An 18,184-nucleotide genomic window follows, 5' to 3' on the forward strand; every position below is an offset into this window, starting at 1 on the left:
ACTCCGCACAGAAGCGTCCAGTAGAAACGGACGCACTACACATGCCAATCAAGTCATTGACTGTTGGCCAGTACGTGTGCAGTTGTTTTACGGATCTCAGTAGCCAATCCACAGCTGCTATGCGTCGAGGTCACAGAAACATTGCGACTCATTGGCGTCGACCCTCGACATCACCAAGTTCGGAATTCCCCCCAACGTTCACAGTTCCTGTATCACAGTAGCCGACAAGCGCGAAATGGAGGGAGTTATTTTATGTCTATGTACATTGTCCTTTCGCCTTATCGCCCTCTTGACGATATTGTATCGCCATAATGGAGACGCTGGGTTGACTGGTATTGTTTACACGTGACATGCTTCCTGCCCCTGGCTCTGGCTGTGCTGCGGATGAAAGGCTGATCCTGTTGACGCTGGCTATTTGGGAGTCGCTGGGCTTGTGCGGCGGGCGCGTGATGGAAATTACTACGGAAGGACAAACTGACCCCTGAGTGCAACGGCCGGATTCCGTCCACGAGACACTTTAGCCTTCGGGACCTAGTTCTTACCAGAAGCGGCTATCGCAGTCCTGTCGATTTGCAACCATCCGTAAGCAAGTACTATTGATAATTCTGCTCGCCAAAATTCCCATCTCACCCAAATGGACCGTCTACAACCAGGCATTCACTGTCTGCGCCGTCCACTCGCAGCGCGATGGTATTCGGTTCACAGAAGCCAGCCTGCGAGTCCGACGTCCCGACTATCACTCATCCCGGGAACTATGTGCGACAACCGGCTATGGAAACGAATGTTACCCGTCTTTGCCCAAGGTAACATCCTCGTCGCCCAAGTGCCTCTCTGGAAAGCAGTTGACAAGTCTTCCATGCGACAATTGATTACCCACTCGACAAATAATGAGGGTCTGCAAGACCAAATTCTGCCTCTAGATGTTCTAGGGTTCTCCATGGGAGGATATCTGGCCCTCGACCACTATTTCCGCACTCTAGAGAATGCCAAGAAAAACAACCAGCAATCCAACATCCGCTCTCTAATCATCGTATGTTCGTCAGCAAGAGGTCTCGGCCCAAAGGAGCGTATCCGAAGAACGTAAATGTTGGACCTGATGTCAAAGCACGCGTACGCCGGCATTTCCCCATCCCGAATCGCCAAATTTGTAAAGCCAGGATTAGTGGACAGCCCACAAGTCGGCGGCCTGATTGCGGCGATGGATAAGGACTTAGGGAAACATGTGCTGCTGACCCAGTTTTCGAGTACGCTTGACCGAGAAAACTTGATGGACCGACTACCAGAGATTGAGATACCGGTCCTGATTGTGGGAGCTGAACAGGATCAGATGGTTGACGCCAAGGACTTATATTTAATGCATGAACGGATAAAGGGCAGCAGGTTGGTGATGTTTGAGGATGTCGGACATATGGTTGCGTTAGAAGCACCCGAGCGATTGGCATCCGTAGTTTTGGAGTTTGTTAGTGGACTTTAGTTTTAATAAGATTACAACAAGGATGGTTCAATGTAATGCCTTTGTAAGATAATTTTGGCATTAAACCAACGCCATATTGGTAGGCTCTACAAGCTTATATATCGTCAACGTGCGGAGAACAAGTAAAAGCACGCTCTTAATCATAATCAATTCGGTAGCTCCATATGACGTAGCCGCTATATATTAAAGTATCCCTCTAACGCTATACCATGCTGCACTTATGTCAAGAATGTGCCTACGGTTCACTGTTCAAATTCTGCTAACTCTGAACCGCCGTGATCAGTTACAGTTCACATTGTTTCTAATCCAAGCGGAGGACCTTCGGAACTTCACGTGTTGATTACTCAACTTACATGATAAGTCTGATAGCCATTACGGTGTAAGCACACGAAGTCGTTCATCTATATATGGTCCTCATAATTCCTTCGATACCCTTACAAAACCCTTCCACCGCATTTGTTCACTAATCCCTTAGATCGAGTCTTTCTCGAGCGGACATGCCACAAACATCCAGTTCAGACGACGAGCAAACTAATTCCGTAGTCGACGAAGCCGACAGGTTTGGAGGTGGCTTCGACGTATTCATGTCTGGTATCACATCCCTCTCCTTGGTAGTGCTGCCGTGTGCGCTGGCCCCTTCCATCCTTTTCTCCAGATCATGCTGCGTCTGCATTTGCTTCTTTCGTTTCTCCTGAGCGTGCATTTCTTTTTTCTCCTTTTTTGCTTTTCGCCACCGCATCCCATACTTCATTACCACAAACAGGGCCGGAGTATAGCCGACAAAAATAAGTGCCAGCAAGGTGTAGGACCATCCTTTCCCCATAGCGTCGCTCATTGGAACTATAACCGCCGAGGCCACCGCACCAAGCTCACATCTCACGAGATTATTCGCAGCCGTTGCCGTTGCCGGTTTTCCAGGGTAAATGTCCACCATCAATATATTCAGTACTTGATAAGCGGCAGTAAGAGAATAACCCATTAAAAAGAGTAGAATGATAGGTCCAGCAAGATTGACTTTATAGTTCATAACCCATCCATACGCAATTACTGCTACTGCTCCGAGGTAAAACAGCGGTAGCGCAATCTGCAATCGTGCCTTTTCTATTGGGAAGTTGGTAAGGTCTTCCTGCCTGTTCTTTACCACTGGGAACCCGTTCAGCTTAGCATGTCGTCGATAATTCCAGTCGACTGTTTTGCCTGTTGTAAACGCTGAGACCAAACTCCCCATTCCGATTGGAATGAACATAAGGGCAATTTGAATATCGTTGAAACCATAGACCTGTCCGAATTGGGCCGACGCACCCGTGGAGATGGCATAGAAGCATGCTAGCGCTAATCCAGTAGCGATGAGAATGAGAGCGGCCTCCTTATCAGCAACAACCACCAACGTAGACAGAGGATTGGGAAATCGAATCTTGTAATCCTTGCGTAACTTCTCCAACTTACCAGCATCGACCTCATGTCCGGCTTTGATTCGGTTTCTATGGCGTATGACGTCTGTCACAGACATAGACAGAGTCGGTGGAGGCACCGATCCATCGCCAACGACCCTCCGGCATGTCTCTGGAAAGAAGAAAAAGAGAGGTAGGAAGAAAGCTCCAGCGAAGATCAGCAAAAACCAGAAAACCCAGTGCCATCCAAGTGTCTGGCTGAGAAGGCCGCCAATTAGAGGAGCAATGGTAGGGCCAAGAACACCTCCCAATGATGCGAATGCAATGTACATCCCTCGCTCTGACGAAGTTACGAGATCGCCCACAACACCATTGGCAAGTGCAACGGTACCACTACTGCCGCCACTTTGAAGGCAACGAAGGACCATTAGAGCAGCATAGTTGTTCTGCAATGCAAGTCCGAGATTTGCAGCAATGTAAATGGTAAAGCAGATGACGTAAGCCAGTCTTCTGCCCGCACTGTCAGAGAATCCAGCGATCATCATTGGCGCCACGCCCTGCACAATCTGCAAGGTTGTCAGTGCCGGCTCGTCTCACAGCTTCAGTACCAACTCCGTCAGCGGGGCATACGCACCAAATACGTTGTGACAGATAAATTGATCTTTGTACTGGATACATCTAGGTCACTAGATATCGTGTTGAGAGCAGGCATGTAGATACTGGACGAGAGTGGAGAGAAGAAGCTCGCTAACGATCCCACGGCAATGATGAGCTTCTTTTCGGTAACCGTAAAAACGGAATATGCTTCGTCCGCTGTCGCCTGTCGCTCGCCTGGGGGCTCAGCTGCGAAATTAGGCCGGTCCTGCGTTCCATGTTCTGAAGATCGGGCGTCATTGGCCATTGCAGATCGGATGAATTGAAATCCTGAGAGATCTCCGACTGTGGCATTTTGCTGCTTTATAAGGAATATAAATCAGGAACGACCGTGTTTGTGTTTTCTGGAGACCTCCACGACGACAAAGAAATCGCGAACGAGAGCAAACCCGGGTTCGTGGCTCGTATACAATCAGATAGCAGCTAACCATAATTGGAAACTTTGTGCTAATTTAGGCATAGCTTGAAGCCAACGCACGTGAGTTTAGGGCGTAAGCACAAAGAATCGCGTTGCTTCGTATAGGTCGTATTAGCGCAAAGCGGAGCTATCGTACTCGTCTTAAATTAACATGTAAGGTGATATGACTTACCTACGAAATACGACGCCGTACGATCTGCCACACGAAAGGGAGTATCTCCGCGATTTACGGGGGCTTTAGAACAGGATTTTTTCGCACCGCACAACTTATGGGCTCGAAGACTCCTAGAGCTGGAGCGAGCACTAACTCCACAGGCTACGACATTGTGCAATATACTAATCTCTAGGACCCTTTATTTTGACCGAAATGTTGCGGAAAGGGAAGATATATATCGAGACTATTGGAGACTCTCATGTAGTGGGCGGCGATGTCAGGCGTAGCGTGTGCCGGATGTTCAATGTTATTGATCTTGCCCTGCTCTAGACTAGACGGTCGGTACGGAAGCAGCAGCATCGTCGATCATCACGTTCGGGATTTTTGTCACGACGTTGTATAAGTGAGTCCTTGCAAAAACTTGTTTCATGATTGTCTGCAGAAGCAGACCGAGTAATGAAAGATATCGCTGGACACGGATTGTGCCAAGTAGCAGAAAAGTTCTCGTCCTTGTACCCTATCGGCGGTTGAACTTGAAGCGTGAAAGCCGCGCTCAAAGGCCTTGGTTTGCGGGGCGACAGCAATTTAATCAAGTCCTAGAAAGAGATGTATGCATTTGCGTTATTATATGGACTATATGACCGCTTTGTTAAGTTCAGATACAGTTACTCGACATGTTGCCCACCTCCTAAATCAAAAGGTCTTGGATACCTCCGCGACAGCCGCGTTGGTCAAGCCTTCATTTAGGGGATATGGAAGCACGTGCCCTGGCAATCCAAGTAAGCGGTGTTGTACTTTCTTGGAATTCAAAATCTGGCTCATGTGAATATATTCTATTGCTCAACGGTATATGATTCAGTGTTTCATTACCTTTCATAACAGATTTCACGCCGGCTTCGCTTTAACTACAGGATGGCTTTGGCCTGCCGGCTGCGGCGGATGCGGATATCAGCCAAATTTCCCATATCCGCATCCGCCATCTGCCTTATTGAAATTGCAGATATGTATCCGCCTTTTTATCCGCCTTTAAAATTTGAAAAATTCTTTATATCTAATTTCTTTAAAACTTTCGCAGAGTCCACTAACATGATATTTGAATTTCCTAAATGGACTTGCTGTATGTAACGGACCCAGCTTATTTGGTCGGTCATCCCCGCTACATGTGAGCGTGTTTGGCATCGAGTATGATACAGACTGCGCGACACTTGCGGGCTATTCAGACCCTAACCCTGTTATATTTTGATTATTTTTCAATTTTTAGAGAATATACGAATTATAGCCATATCCGCCATCTGCATCCGCCAATCGAATGTATGGCGGATACGTATCCGCGGCGGATATCCTATCCGCGTATCCGCCTATAGCCCTGTGGCCAAGGACGACAATAATAGGAGATGATACGAGCCAAGGTTTGCGGCATGGTGGAGTCATGATTAGTCACAGGATCGTTTAACTGCTCGTTGACATAAGACAATGCACATTCATCGCTCGCTTCAAGTTATGATAGCAAGTGAGAAAGACGATTTCGGCAATATGTCATATAACACTGTAAATCGGCCCCTATTAATGTCAGAATTATGGGCCACGTTCGGTGGCATGGTCTGATAAGACAGGCGAAGACGGTGTCGATAAAGAACAGATTTGCTTGTGTGAACAACAGTGAGACGGTGACATCCCGATTCCGACAAGTCCGAGCTCTTCCGCGTAAGTCCGAGCTATTCCGCGTAAGTCCGAGATTATCGTCTGTGCTCTTCTGTTAGAGTTGTTATGTGAGAGTCGGGGAATGAGACGGAATCCTTCTGCAATTCAGCTCGATGGCATTCAAAACTGCTGTTGTTGTCTGTAACTATTTATCTGCTAAAACATGCAGTTATTCGGCTCATCTGAAGTTAACTGTAACTTGCACCGATCGTCTAGGTCGTAGACAACCCTGTTTGGTGAGTATTGTGCTTTATATAATAATCGTGGCTTGCCGCATTTATGTCATCTTAATTTTCCTGAGCTTCTCGAAGAAATAGTTCGTAATTCGTGCTGACAAAGATACTGAGTAACGTCAATATGACTGCCAAGCCTCGGAAAAGAAGCTGGCCAAAGGGATTCTTGATGAGTGCACGTGCACGGTTTGAGCCGCATGTTGCGCGGCCTGCACTTCAACGGCAGAAGTTCTTGTATTTTGAGTTCGGATTGAGATGCTGCATATTTCTCAATGGGCGTCGGTGCAGCTTATTCTCGAACGGGGGCACAGGAGACATTGAGCCATGGCGAAGTCTGCAGCGAGCGACGACCGCAGTACTTAAAGCACTGCGTGCCTGGATGAAAACAGTTCCCGCTGATCCTTCCAAGCCCTTTCCATGGCTGTGTATCCTCTAGACAGAGTAGATAAGGGTGACAAGGTGGTCGTCACATTAAGCATAATAAGCGTAGAACGCTCCGTAGTCAGATGCGTGCATTAGAACTGAACCCTAATTTGCCTCCTCCGGTCCAAGTCCAGCTCTTGTTGACCGCAAGAACGGAGCACGTGGGTGGGGCTCACGCTGGATGTCTGATTTTTTGTCCACGCTGCTGTCAGTTACCAATTCTTTGCAATTTACAAACATGAATGCAGCTGTCGAATTACAAATGCGGCTAGAAGATTTTTGTATATGGTCAGCGCACCATTCAAAAGGAGAATTTGCGTCTCGTCTTCTGCCGATGGCGGGTTATAAGTCTTAGTGTTCCCCTCTGCAGTTGTCTTGCATCGAAGTGTCCAATTGCAAGATATAGTATAATGCGCTCTATTTTCGTCGCTCTCGCTCTCGCGAGTACTGCTGTTGCTCAAATCAATGTGCCCGGTGAAGTTCCCATCAATCTTGCGGAGCCTTTGCAACACCGTCTCGCATATGCGGGCAACACTGGCATGACTGTTTCGTGGAATACATATGAGCAGATAAGCGAGCCTATAGTCTATTATGGAACTGACAGCTGGAATCTCTCCAACTACGCTACCGGTGTGTCTATCACGTACGCGACTTCCTTGACCTGGAGCAACCACGTCAAGGTCTCTGGATTGAAACCCAATACTCAGTATTACTACGTTGTCTCGAACACCAACTGCTACAATTGCTCAGAACTTGCTCCGTACACGTTTACTACTGCACGTGATTCTGGTGACTATACTCCATACACCGTGGCCGTTGCTGTTGACCTTGGTGTTATGGGCGAGATGGGACTGAGCACGACTAGCAAGGGCGCGATCAGTGCCAATGACAGCACCACTATCCAGTCCCTTGCGCGATATATTGACGGTTATGAATTTCTCTGGCATCGTATGTATATTCTATCATGTATGGTTAGTATGTTGTCGTGCTAACGCGCGTGACAGCTGGTGACATCGCCTACGCCGACTACTGGCTCAAGGAGCAGATCCAGACATACCTCAACGCTGTCCCCATCGACGAAGGCTACAAGGTGTACAACAAGCTCCTCAACACCTACTACGATGAATTGCAACCCATCACTGCTGAGAAGCCGTATATGGTTGGACCAGGCAACCACGAGTCGAACTGTGACAATGCTGGTACCACAGACAAGAAGAAAAATATCACTTACACCGTCGACATTTGCATGGAGGGCCAAAGAAACTTCACTGGCTACCGCAATCACTTCCGAATGCCATCTACCGAATCCGGCGGTGTTGAGAATTTCTGGTACTCGTTCGACCACGGCATGGTCCATTTCGTTCAGATTGACACTGAAACTGATCTCGGCAACGGCATCGTGGGAGCTGATGAACCTTTTGGCTCTGAAGGCGATTTCACCACTGTGGGCCAGGACGCGGGACCATTTGGCCGCATGAACCAGCAAATTGACTGGCTCAATAAAGATCTCGCGTCTGTCGACAGAAGCAAGACGCCTTGGATCATTGTCGCTGGCCACAGACCGTTCTACGCCGGCAGCAGCGCCGCATGCCCTGAATGTGTTAAAGCCTTCGAGCCTACTCTCCTCAAGTACAATGTCGACTTAGTCCTCTCAGGCCATGCTCACTTTTATGAGCGCAATGCTGCGATCGCAAACGGCACGGCCGATCCTAACGAGCTTAACAATCCGTCTGCGCCATGGTACATCATGAACGGCGCTGCTGGCCACTACGACGGACTAGATCCCATCGATTTCACGACGGATTACATGCGATATACCCAGAACTCCACTTACGGTTGGAGCAAGCTCACTTTCCACAACTGCACGCACATGACGCACGAATTCATTGTCTCCGGCAATGGCACAGTCCTTGATACCGCGACTTTGTATAAGAACCATACGTGCAGCATGAACGCATCCAATGGCACTGCTACTAACAGCAGCATGCCCACTACAGATCACAATGGTGGCGCGAGCCTGAAGGCTTCACCGGCGTTGTTTGTGGTCGCTTTGGCTACGGTTTTGATGGTAGCATTGTAAAGTGGAGAGTGTGCAAAGGAATGTATTTGAAGAATACAATAGAGGAATAATCTATCATGATACAAGCTGGTTCCTACGAGCTCAACTTATACAATATAACTAGCGGTGCGCATTCTTCGAACTCGAATTCAAAAGGATAAATATCCACTTTCTATAGCGCACATTAACGCCTGCGCTTATATTGAAAAAACTCGCTTCTCTACTTAAACGCGACATCCAATGCAATTGATTTACCGTCCAATCTGCATTTTATTCGACACTTGACTGTTGAACACGATATCAACGAACAAACTTCTTGCGTAGTGGAAGTCTAATGAACTCAGAAGACCTCAACTTTCAAAGCGCGGAGAAGCTTCAAAGCTCTAGAACGCACGGGTTGATAATTACTGCAAGGCGGATTGTTTTACATGACAACCTAATACAATTTATTTATACATAATACACTTCCGACCAACTCCTATGACACCATCAACTCGAATAATGCCATCCACCCGTCATCATTCATCGCTGTTATTACTTCGGTGCGAACCTGTGAATTCGTGTCAACTGGCACTCATCTGTCTCCTGCAAGGTGAACATTCAAACCCAAATAATCGTGGTTGCCGCCAACGTAGGCAAGCATTGAGAAATGATTAAATCACGCTAATATTCTTCACAGTAAAATGCCATAATGTCGACGTCGTGTCAGTGTCTGGGACTAGAGTTATCATTCCAGATATGCGGTGGCACTAGATTGACTGCTCACAAGCTATTCAATTCCATACTTTATTAAATCTTTCATTCCCGGTAGGGCGTATACCGGACCTTCTACCCCTCCGAAAGCTGCCAACTTTCTAACTCCTCGATCTTCCAGTCCAATTTTTTCCATGACCCTTCTGCTCCGTGCGTTATTTGGATCAAAAAACCCAAAACTTCAGTCACGCCAAGCTCCGTCTCTGCATAGTCTAACAACGCTTTGCAACTCTCCGTGGCATATCCGTTCCCATTCATCTCGGGTACGTGAATCCAAGGTCCGGCGCCGAGTATGAATCTTTCGAATCTCCCTTCGAGAGACTCACGGATCCAATCGGTTGCGATTCATCGAAAGACGTTGTCGGTGTTGTCTTTAGCGAGACAGGGTAGGTTCCGTATCCATTACGTTCGTGTTCGGCAACAAACCTGTTCTGGATCCTTTCTTGGGCTTGAAGCTCGTTGTAAACACCTGCCTTACCTCTGCGGAGATGACAGAGGAGAATTGTATAGCTGGACGAGAAAAGAACAGTGCTTCGGACACGTCGGCAGGAAATAGGAAATATAAAGGCGGGGGGATTCAATATAGAAATTGGGGTCGGACATGGCGAAGCGTGATATCAATCTCCAACTGAAATTTGCAAATTGGACTTCGAGAGAAGCTTATACCGCAGCTACATTTACTGTATCATCGTCTTAAGCCGCACCCGCTAGACCCCTTGACTCGAAATTATGTGCGACAACCACTACATAAACTGCTCGCTGCACAAAATTTGCTCGCGGATCTCAATGCATTTTTCTCTTTGTTTTCGTTAGTTGCGATTGTACCGATTATATCCAACAAATATCAACAAAAGTTCGTATTTGCGATCGATGGTGAGAAATTGTTAGCTAAAGGTTTGGCATGGTACTGCTTCTCTGTACAAATACATGTTTGGTGAAGTATGAGTCACCTCGGCACAAAATGACCGCAACTCTCTCCAACATTAGTACAGTAAAACGGCAAAGAATGGCAGCCAGGATATTAAGTTAGGACTTTAAGTATATAGTTGAGGAAGTATACTCGGGATTGCCTGCAAGATGGAGTGAGGAGCTATGAGAACATTGATCGGAATACACAGTCAATGAAATTTTTTTTGGAGATTCACGGGGAGTAAACCGACCATCCCTCTATGGGACTAGATAAAGTACACCTCGGTATCAAAACTCGAAGTGAATTCTAGCTACATCAATTTTCGATCAGTGCATTTCTTACTATAACAAAATACTAGTCCCAAAGAGGAATGGTCGGTTTACTCCCCGTGAATCTCCATTTTTTTTGCTGGCTTGTTAGCCAGAGCCTTAACGATTAAGTCTCTGTTTGTCCCGGTCGTGCGAATGCGTCCGGTGGACCCTACGACAAATGTGAAGTTCGTTCAATCCAATGTAGGAAAAAGCATAGCAGTTGGCCATAAACGCACAGGCACCACCAGGGGCTGCCTAAGGTCAGTAATCTGTGACATTTCTTGCCCTACTTTCTCTTTCTCGCGTCGGCCTTTTCCTTCAGTTTATCTGTTCTTGCCTTATCACTGGTTCCGTGCAGATAATCTAACAGCCCCAAGCCCCCAAAGTTCACGATAAATTTCTCGTGATGGAGGTCATGCATCTTGGCCCGAGGCCACACGAAGTCGTAACCGCTATGTACGGTGGCAGTCTCGAAGAGTTGAAACGCAAAAAAGGTAAAGAATGACAGGACGTGTCCCCTTACGAGCATGAGAGGCAGAAAAATTGGAAGTACATTGGCGAAAATCTGCTCTAACGGGTGTGAATACTGCGCCGCAAAAGCTATCGGCGAGGTGAACGCGTGATGCTGCTTATGGATGTGGGCGTACACCCGCGGATGATGCAAGAGGCGGTGCACGTAGTAAAAAAGGACTTCGCGGAATAGTGTTGAGTAAATCAACTCGAGGACGAACTGTTTAAGGGTTGGAAGTTGAGCAGTTACGGTGAAGGCGGTCGTGTGTGTGCCCAATCCGTAGAGGATGGCGAGGTTGGATAGGATCCCGGCAACATTGGCAGCACCAACATGCTTAATGCAGTGACATATTTCTTTCGCTGTCGGCTGGAATTGCTGGGCTTGGAGTTTGTGCTTGTTCGAGAAGGCAGGAAAGAAAATGTCAATGAAGAGATAGATCGTCGCGATCGTCCAAAATATAATGTGGCCGCAGAATATCAAGCCGAATTCGATGACGCCAGGTGGATAGTCTCCACAAATTTTCTCCCACCAGGCTGCAAACGATGTGAGGGTGATACTTCTCATGAGACGGATTGGTGAGTAGTTGCTCTGCCTGGGTGCATCAATCAGTTGGTTCAAGGGCCTGCACACTTAGGGAGACGACACAGCAGAAATTGAGAGAGCAAAAACAGATGACGACGTTTCTGTCGTTGGCATCACCTTCTCGGTAATGTGGAGGTGGACGACGCGTTAGGTTTCGTGGACGGCGGGCAGTTCGCGCTCATCATGTGAACAGTCTGGTGCCTCGGTATTCAGGCAGACCAACATCGCGTGGACAAATGAACCCTGAACCCCTTTTCCCAGCAATGCGGGGAGTGTTCCACTGTTGACAAATTAATATTAGGATTCACCAAGGATATGTCACTAATCTTGTCTTCGCCTTTTGCCCGGTTATAGAAGTCTTGGTATATATTGACGCATTGCAGCCTTGAATCGTGTATCTGATCAATACAGTGATAGACGAGTGGATCATTCTGAACGAACCTTGCGCACGTGACTGAAGCTCTCTCAGTATTGATTAGTTATTAGTTATATGTATCCGGACATTTATGAATATTGCGTAACAATATATTGCTCTATCCGTAACTTTGCATATTATCTATCCCTTCGTCGCTGGCTCGCTGACACACCAAGTTCTTGTGGAAGATAAATTTCCGCATTAACTTGCATGTTGAAAGCTCTTTCAATGTGTCGCACAATTTCTGTTAATTCGTCATTACTATACGATTTAGGGTAGGATCACTTTACGATTAGAGCTTCATTTTTGCGATTAACGATAGTCTCAAATGTTGACGGTAACGTAATCGTATCCAACCTCTAACTATTTTATTTTATGATTAATTAAGAATAATTTAGCTTGCGATAATTAATTTCCCGTTAACGCAGGGCAAGTAGGGTTTGCGAATATATGTATACCCTCCCCATTATAGTTAAGGTTAAAATTTAGCAATTTAAGCGGCGAATAGGGTAGGATTAGGGTACAATTCATCCAATGGGTGAGCTTAAATGTGGCTTAGGAAGCGTTGTCGCATCGGATGAGGTAATTGCCACAACATTCGCCTACATGCAGTCTAGAAGTCATTCGTACAATATGCGATCGAGACCGTTTGGAAATATATGAACGAAAGCATCTGGGCCGTCGAATAGGAATTGTGGTAATGAAACGTCGTAAGAGGGATCAAGTAGACATTGTGACTTCGGCTGACTGCAGCAAACCTATCTCTTCACTCGTTAATTATCATGAAGCGAAATACATAGTGAACAATTCTCATTGCTGGCGGCGGAAGAGCTACCGAAACAATTGAAGCGGGCAATTGAATATGTCCTATGGGGCATCACTCACTCCCCACGGAATGTAGCGTTATCGACCAACCTGCAGCTGGTTAAAGAACTCAGGTCAAGCCGAAGTCAAGTTGTGCCTGGTGGCTCGCCCTACGCCGGACAGAAGCAACGTCTGCTTGCCGTGGTCCACTGGAGTTTTCGGCAGGCTGAGTGTAATCGTTTATCTAAGTTTTTACTGGATAAGGGATAGAAGTCTAGACATTGATTTTGAATTTTGAACGCCTGGGCCGGGCGCGGAGGAAAACCAACCTATTCGGTGCCCTTTAGCACCTGGTTGGTACCTGGTTGTACAGGCTGCTCTAGATTGCGTATTAATACGACTTCCGGCTAGCGGCTGATTTACTGGGTGCCGGTGGAGATCGGCCAGTGAGACTAGTATCATTCAGGCAAAGATCCCCCGAACATCTGCCTAGAGTTCGACACTATTGATAGTGGGCCCGATCTCAAACAAAACCTCAGAGTTTACCATTTCATTGACTCCAAACGCTTGCTGCCCATTGAGGCACGCTGACCATTTAACAATTTAGCTTTGTAGTTACCACTGGATTTGCGGCAACTAGAGAGTGTGACAACTGCCGGAGTACGGATATAGAATGGAGAATTGCGTTTTAACTAGGCTATTGCGCAAATCTGTTTGCCCTGTGACCGCTGACAAGTTGCTCATAGCTAGAGATCACACGGGAAGATAAGGCTCCAATGCGGAAAAGCAAGGGCCACATATTTTATATTTTCCGCGTGTGCAGCTTTGGCCGTCGCCGGGGCCTCCGCCTTGACCGCCGTGGCCTGGGCAACGGTGTCAGATACGAGAGCGCCGATAAGCTCACGCCCGTCACTGGTGGCCAATGATACTTGGGCAACGTCCAACAAATCTAAACTTTGCGCTATGGCCACTGCATAGTGATATAATTTGCCGCCAAATGAAAAGATAAGACCGTTTCCAATATGGGTTGGCATCACGTACGAAGTTTGTTAAGGCTGGGTGGTAGCAAACCGGTTTGCCAGATAAGCGAAAGAAATCACAAACTAGATTAGGAACCCTATTGTCACTAATTATTCACCATAACGGATTACGAATGGTAAACGCAAATGGCGCACGCGGGCATATTCGCCATCAGAGCTGATGATTCGCAACTAGCGTTTTGAAACATGCCAACCAATGCGATCGTCTTCATCCGCGGCTGGTGCATACCCAAGACCGCTTGGCGGTCTGCATGGATATCCCGACTTGGCAGTATATATATCGGGAAGCCGGCAATGCAGCACACCTGAGGCCAGGGTTCTAATTGCATTACACTACGTTCAATTCCCAAAATCATCTTTTTTCCTGTCACAATTCCTAGTTTGTGGCTAGGACAAGTTCTGGTACGTCAGGCGACTCTAATATCTTTACTAGCTATGCGTTTGCTAAAAGTTATACCTCTTAGCGACATGGTGAACGATGACTACATCAATGATAAAAAGACAGAGGTGGACGTCACTACTAATCCTCTAGAGAAGCAAGAGTCTAATGCTACGGACGGAATTGCACGAGAGAAGATTGTAAACCGTTTCAAAGCCATGAATAAGACGGGAAATACTGGCGATGACGATCCATTGGCTGACAGAGCCTCAGAGTTTCTCTACAAGAAGCTCTTGGAAACCAGCTTAGAAGATAGTATCGCAATTCTGTCAACAGCTCTCGAACATCATCATGGTGATGTGAACTTTGATAATGAGATATACAACAAAATCCAGCTTATGGTTAGCGGGCCCGAGGCCTATGGACAAGATATCGACACGTACGACCTTGACTGCCGACTCGAAGCCGTCGTTATTAAGTACCACTCGCCGTACCCCGAAGTACGTGCCGTCACGGATCCTTTTGATACAGACGTGCCCGTTGAAACTATTCGCGCATATATTCTTGGTGCTATTTGGGTCGCAGTTGGAAGTTTTATTAACGAGTTTTTCACCTTTCGTCAACCGGCACTCTCTTTGGGTTCGACGGTTATTCAGCTTTTCCTCTACCCGTGCGGAAAGTTTACAGAGCTACTTCCTGACTGGGGATTCACATTTATGGGAACTCGTTACAGCATTAATCCTGGCCCGTGGTCAATCAAGGAGCAGATGTTGGCAACCATCATGGTTAATTGCGGCGGACACGCTTCTAACTGGATGTCAATGACGGTCACTCTGCGTTCTAAGTTGTTCTTTGGATACGAATGGGTAGATTTCGGGTTTGTCTGGCTCATGAACTTTGCCAGTCTATTTTTCGGCTATGGTCTTGCCGGCGTGATGAGGAAGCTTGTCATCTTTCCTGTCAAAGCCGTTTTTCCGAACGTGTTACCCACGCTCGCACTTAGCCGAGCTTTGGTTGTCAGGGAGACGAAGAGTTCGGTTAACGGGTGGACAATCAGTCGGCAAAAGTTTTTCTTCCTGACTTTTGGCATTTCTTTTTGCTACTTCTGGGTGCCCAACTTTTTGTTTAAGGCTCTCAGTACATTCAATTGGATGACATGGATAGCACCTAAGAACGTGACTTTGGCGATGGCTACCGGATCATTTCTTGGTTTTGGCGTTAATCCCCTTCCCACATTTGACTGGGCGGTGGTTAACTATTCCGCTCCATTGGTTTACCCATTCGTTGCATTCATGAATAAGTTCATTGGTGTACTTTTATCCGGAATTATCATGGTTATCCTGTATTGGCGAAATTATAAGTTCACTGGATATCTGCCAATGAATGTGAACACAGTTTATGACAGATATGGAAAAACTTACAATGTGTCGAAGATCGTGGTCAACAACCGCTTGGTCGAAGAGTTGTATCAGAACTACTCCCCACCATATATGTCTGCTGGTAATTTGGTTGGCAAAGGTGGTCTCTGGGCGGTTTATACTTGCACCTTCGTGTACATTGTGATCAGTGAGCACAAGTTACTATGGGAAACATTAAAGAAGTTGGCCGTGTCAATTCGGCATCCTTTCCGAAAGTCCTTGGAAGACTTTGACGACCCACACTCACGGATGATGTCTCGTTATCCCGAGGTTCCTGACTGGTGGTACATTACTGTCTTTTTGATCGGCGCTGGCACAGGATTAGCCGCCATCTTGGCATGGCCGACGACGGTGCCTGTGTGGACGGTCATTATGATCTTCTTTTTCAATATCGCTATGTATATGCCTACTCTGGTCGTTATGTCGCGAACTGGTTATTCAATGGGTTTTGGAGCGTTCTCTGTTATTCTTGCCGGTTTCATGGATCCTGGAAATGCTGTAACAAATATTGTTATTCGAATGTGGGGTTACAATATTGACGACCAATCGGAGACGTTTATCGGTGACCAGAAGCTTGCACACTACGCGAAGATCCCTCAGCGAGCCACGTTCCGGGCCCAGTTGCTTGCGACTCTCATTGAATCCTGCTGTACTGCTGGTGCCGTCGAGGCCTTGTTCTCGTCTGTTCCAAACTTTTGCAGCCCGACTCAGGTCGATAAGTTTGTTTGCGCCTTCCCGAGAACTGTTTACTCAGATGCTATCATGTTTGGTGTCATCAATCCAACACGTGTTCTCAATACTATTTATCCAGCGCTTAAGAACGCGTTCTGGATAGGTGCCGTTATTGCGGTCCCTTTCGGTTTCGCTCAGCTGAAGTGGCCTCAGCGCATGAAAGGCATCAACCCCGCGCTTATGGGATATGGCACGATTTTCTGGGGTGCGACCTACAACTTGACCTACTACATTCCAGGTGTCTACATGAACTACTTCTTCATGTATTTCATTCGACGACGGTACACCGGATGGTGGACAAAGTACAACTATATCCTCACATCTGGACTTTCTGCCGGCATCGCGTTTGCTGGCATCATTATCTTCGCGGGGCTGCAATACAAGCAAGTTAGTCTTCCGTGGTGGGGCAATAATGTTTATGCAGGGGGTGTAGACTATGCGCGTACGGCTTCCTTGCTGCAGATTCCAGCGGAAGGATTTGGTCTCAAACCGGGAGAGTTCAGTTGATTGGCTTGCAGCAATGATTGCATGCTATCGTAGTCACAGTTTTTTGTTATTGATGAACTTGACAAATTGCACTGAGCTTTCTAATAAAACAATAATGTATTTAGTATTCCTTTCCTGTAATATAACTAAATATGATCGATATATCCTGACTCTGATAAGGTACAAGTTTTTCGAGCATTCCGTCGAATTTCTTTGCAGCCATTTTGCTGAACAAACCGATCAGTAAAGGCTCGTCGGTTGGTCTCAGCGGTACGTCGAAATACACTTGATACAGATGGGCAACTATGAGATCTAAGTGCGCACGAATGTTCTATCCGCGATCGATGGTGTGAACATTAGTTATATCACAACCTGACAGTTGTGATGTCATAAAAAGGACATCTCGACTACCTAAAGATCTGGGTCGAACTTCTGGAGCTTTTGCCTTATAGAAAAAACTTCTGACCCGACTCGTATGGATTGCGCAGTCCTTTTAGCCGGAATATTTATGTACTCATACGAAATCGGCGAGCTGGGGAGCGGCTCTTGCGGAGCGAGTCGGTGAACAATGGCAGTGCGAATGTCCACACATTCAGATATGTTTTGCAGGAGCGAGTAGCCTTGTCAGTTGACTTGTATCAACAACGGACATATATATTATTGCCTATATCCCCCTAAAGCAGAGAGGAGAGAAGAACCATTTATATAAATGGGGGTCTGCCCCTGAACGCAACCAACGCATCAAAAGAACCAAAACAAACTTCTACTAAAATAACCACTAAGCGTCTACATAATATCCACGTGTACGTAACACACGCCCCCAGGTTGATTTGTAAAATCGAACCTGCCCTATGCGTCGATATCCGATTGAGACTCAGCATGAATCATGAGTTCAATATCGACTAAGCCTAAATTGTTGAATGAACCGGTTGAACTGCTGGAGAGACAATGCCTTTGTAAGGCCATCTGCAGGCATTTCGTTCGTCGGCATCCAGTTAATCATTATACTTCTCTCTCGAAATTTCTGTCGCAGCCAAGGATGATGCACATCTACATGCTTCAGCTTGGTACGAAAGTACGGATGGGTTCTGCATGTGAACCGCGAGTTTTGAACTAGCATAAGCGATATCTGGCCTCGTAATCACCGCGGGATAGAGAATTGAACCAATTTTCTTCTGATACAGAGCAATCGACTCGGCCGGAGCTTGTTCGTGATAAGGGAGTAGCTCGGTTACTGGCATTGCCGATCCTCTAGGATGCACAGAACTTCGCCTTGGTACAGAAGCCTATTAGCGCGGATATCCCAATCAACACCTTTGTCATAAAACTTGCGAAG

At 46.8% G+C, this 18,184-nt stretch overlaps 5 protein-coding genes across 5 annotated transcripts; 3 read left to right on the forward strand and 2 right to left on the reverse strand.

Annotated features, from left to right (window-relative positions):
* Positions 1-490: 490 nt before the first annotated feature.
* V1508DRAFT_464435 (Alpha/Beta hydrolase protein) lies at positions 491-1,474 on the forward strand (the record flags this gene model as incomplete). The annotated part of the gene is made up of 2 exons (XM_066942900.1): positions 491-1,030; positions 1,106-1,474. The coding sequence occupies exons 1-2, from the start codon at positions 635-637 to the stop codon at positions 1,472-1,474; spliced, it is 765 nt and encodes a 254-aa protein (XP_066792973.1). The 5' UTR covers positions 491-634.
* A 150-nt stretch (positions 1,475-1,624) lies between these two features.
* V1508DRAFT_426120 (major facilitator superfamily domain-containing protein) lies at positions 1,625-3,889 on the reverse strand. The gene is made up of 2 exons (XM_066941527.1): positions 3,500-3,889; positions 1,625-3,431 (listed from the first exon to the last, which is right to left on the reverse strand). The coding sequence occupies exons 1-2, from the start codon at positions 3,764-3,766 to the stop codon at positions 1,938-1,940; spliced, it is 1,761 nt and encodes a 586-aa protein (XP_066792974.1). The 5' UTR covers positions 3,767-3,889; the 3' UTR covers positions 1,625-1,937.
* Positions 3,890-6,677: 2,788 nt separating this feature from the next.
* V1508DRAFT_442143 (Metallo-dependent phosphatase-like protein) lies at positions 6,678-8,722 on the forward strand. Its single transcript, XM_066942317.1, has 2 exons — positions 6,678-7,396; positions 7,453-8,722. Exons 1-2 carry the CDS (start codon positions 6,859-6,861, stop codon positions 8,526-8,528), a joined length of 1,614 nt encoding a protein of 537 aa, XP_066792975.1. The 5' UTR covers positions 6,678-6,858; the 3' UTR covers positions 8,529-8,722.
* A 1,821-nt stretch (positions 8,723-10,543) lies between these two features.
* On the reverse strand, positions 10,544-11,810 carry V1508DRAFT_294909 (methylsterol monooxygenase). The gene has a single exon (XM_066936572.1). It carries the CDS (start codon positions 11,554-11,556, stop codon positions 10,768-10,770), a length of 789 nt encoding a protein of 262 aa, XP_066792976.1. The 5' UTR covers positions 11,557-11,810; the 3' UTR covers positions 10,544-10,767.
* A 2,209-nt stretch (positions 11,811-14,019) lies between these two features.
* Positions 14,020-16,869, forward strand: V1508DRAFT_406654 (OPT oligopeptide transporter protein-domain-containing protein; the record flags this gene model as incomplete). Its single annotated transcript, XM_066938790.1, has 9 exons — positions 14,020-14,078; positions 14,122-14,170; positions 14,245-16,310; positions 16,332-16,349; positions 16,371-16,417; positions 16,442-16,479; positions 16,501-16,753; positions 16,787-16,804; positions 16,832-16,869. 9 exons carry the CDS (start codon positions 14,020-14,022, stop codon positions 16,867-16,869), a joined length of 2,586 nt encoding a protein of 861 aa, XP_066792977.1.
* Between the last annotated feature and the right edge of the window lie 1,315 nt (positions 16,870-18,184).

The sequence above is a fragment of the Lipomyces doorenjongii genome (genome assembly GCF_038497915.1).
Source record: "Lipomyces doorenjongii strain NRRL Y-27504 unplaced genomic scaffold V1508scaffold_91, whole genome shotgun sequence".
Lineage (NCBI taxonomy): Eukaryota > Fungi > Ascomycota > Lipomycetes > Lipomycetales > Lipomycetaceae > Lipomyces > Lipomyces doorenjongii.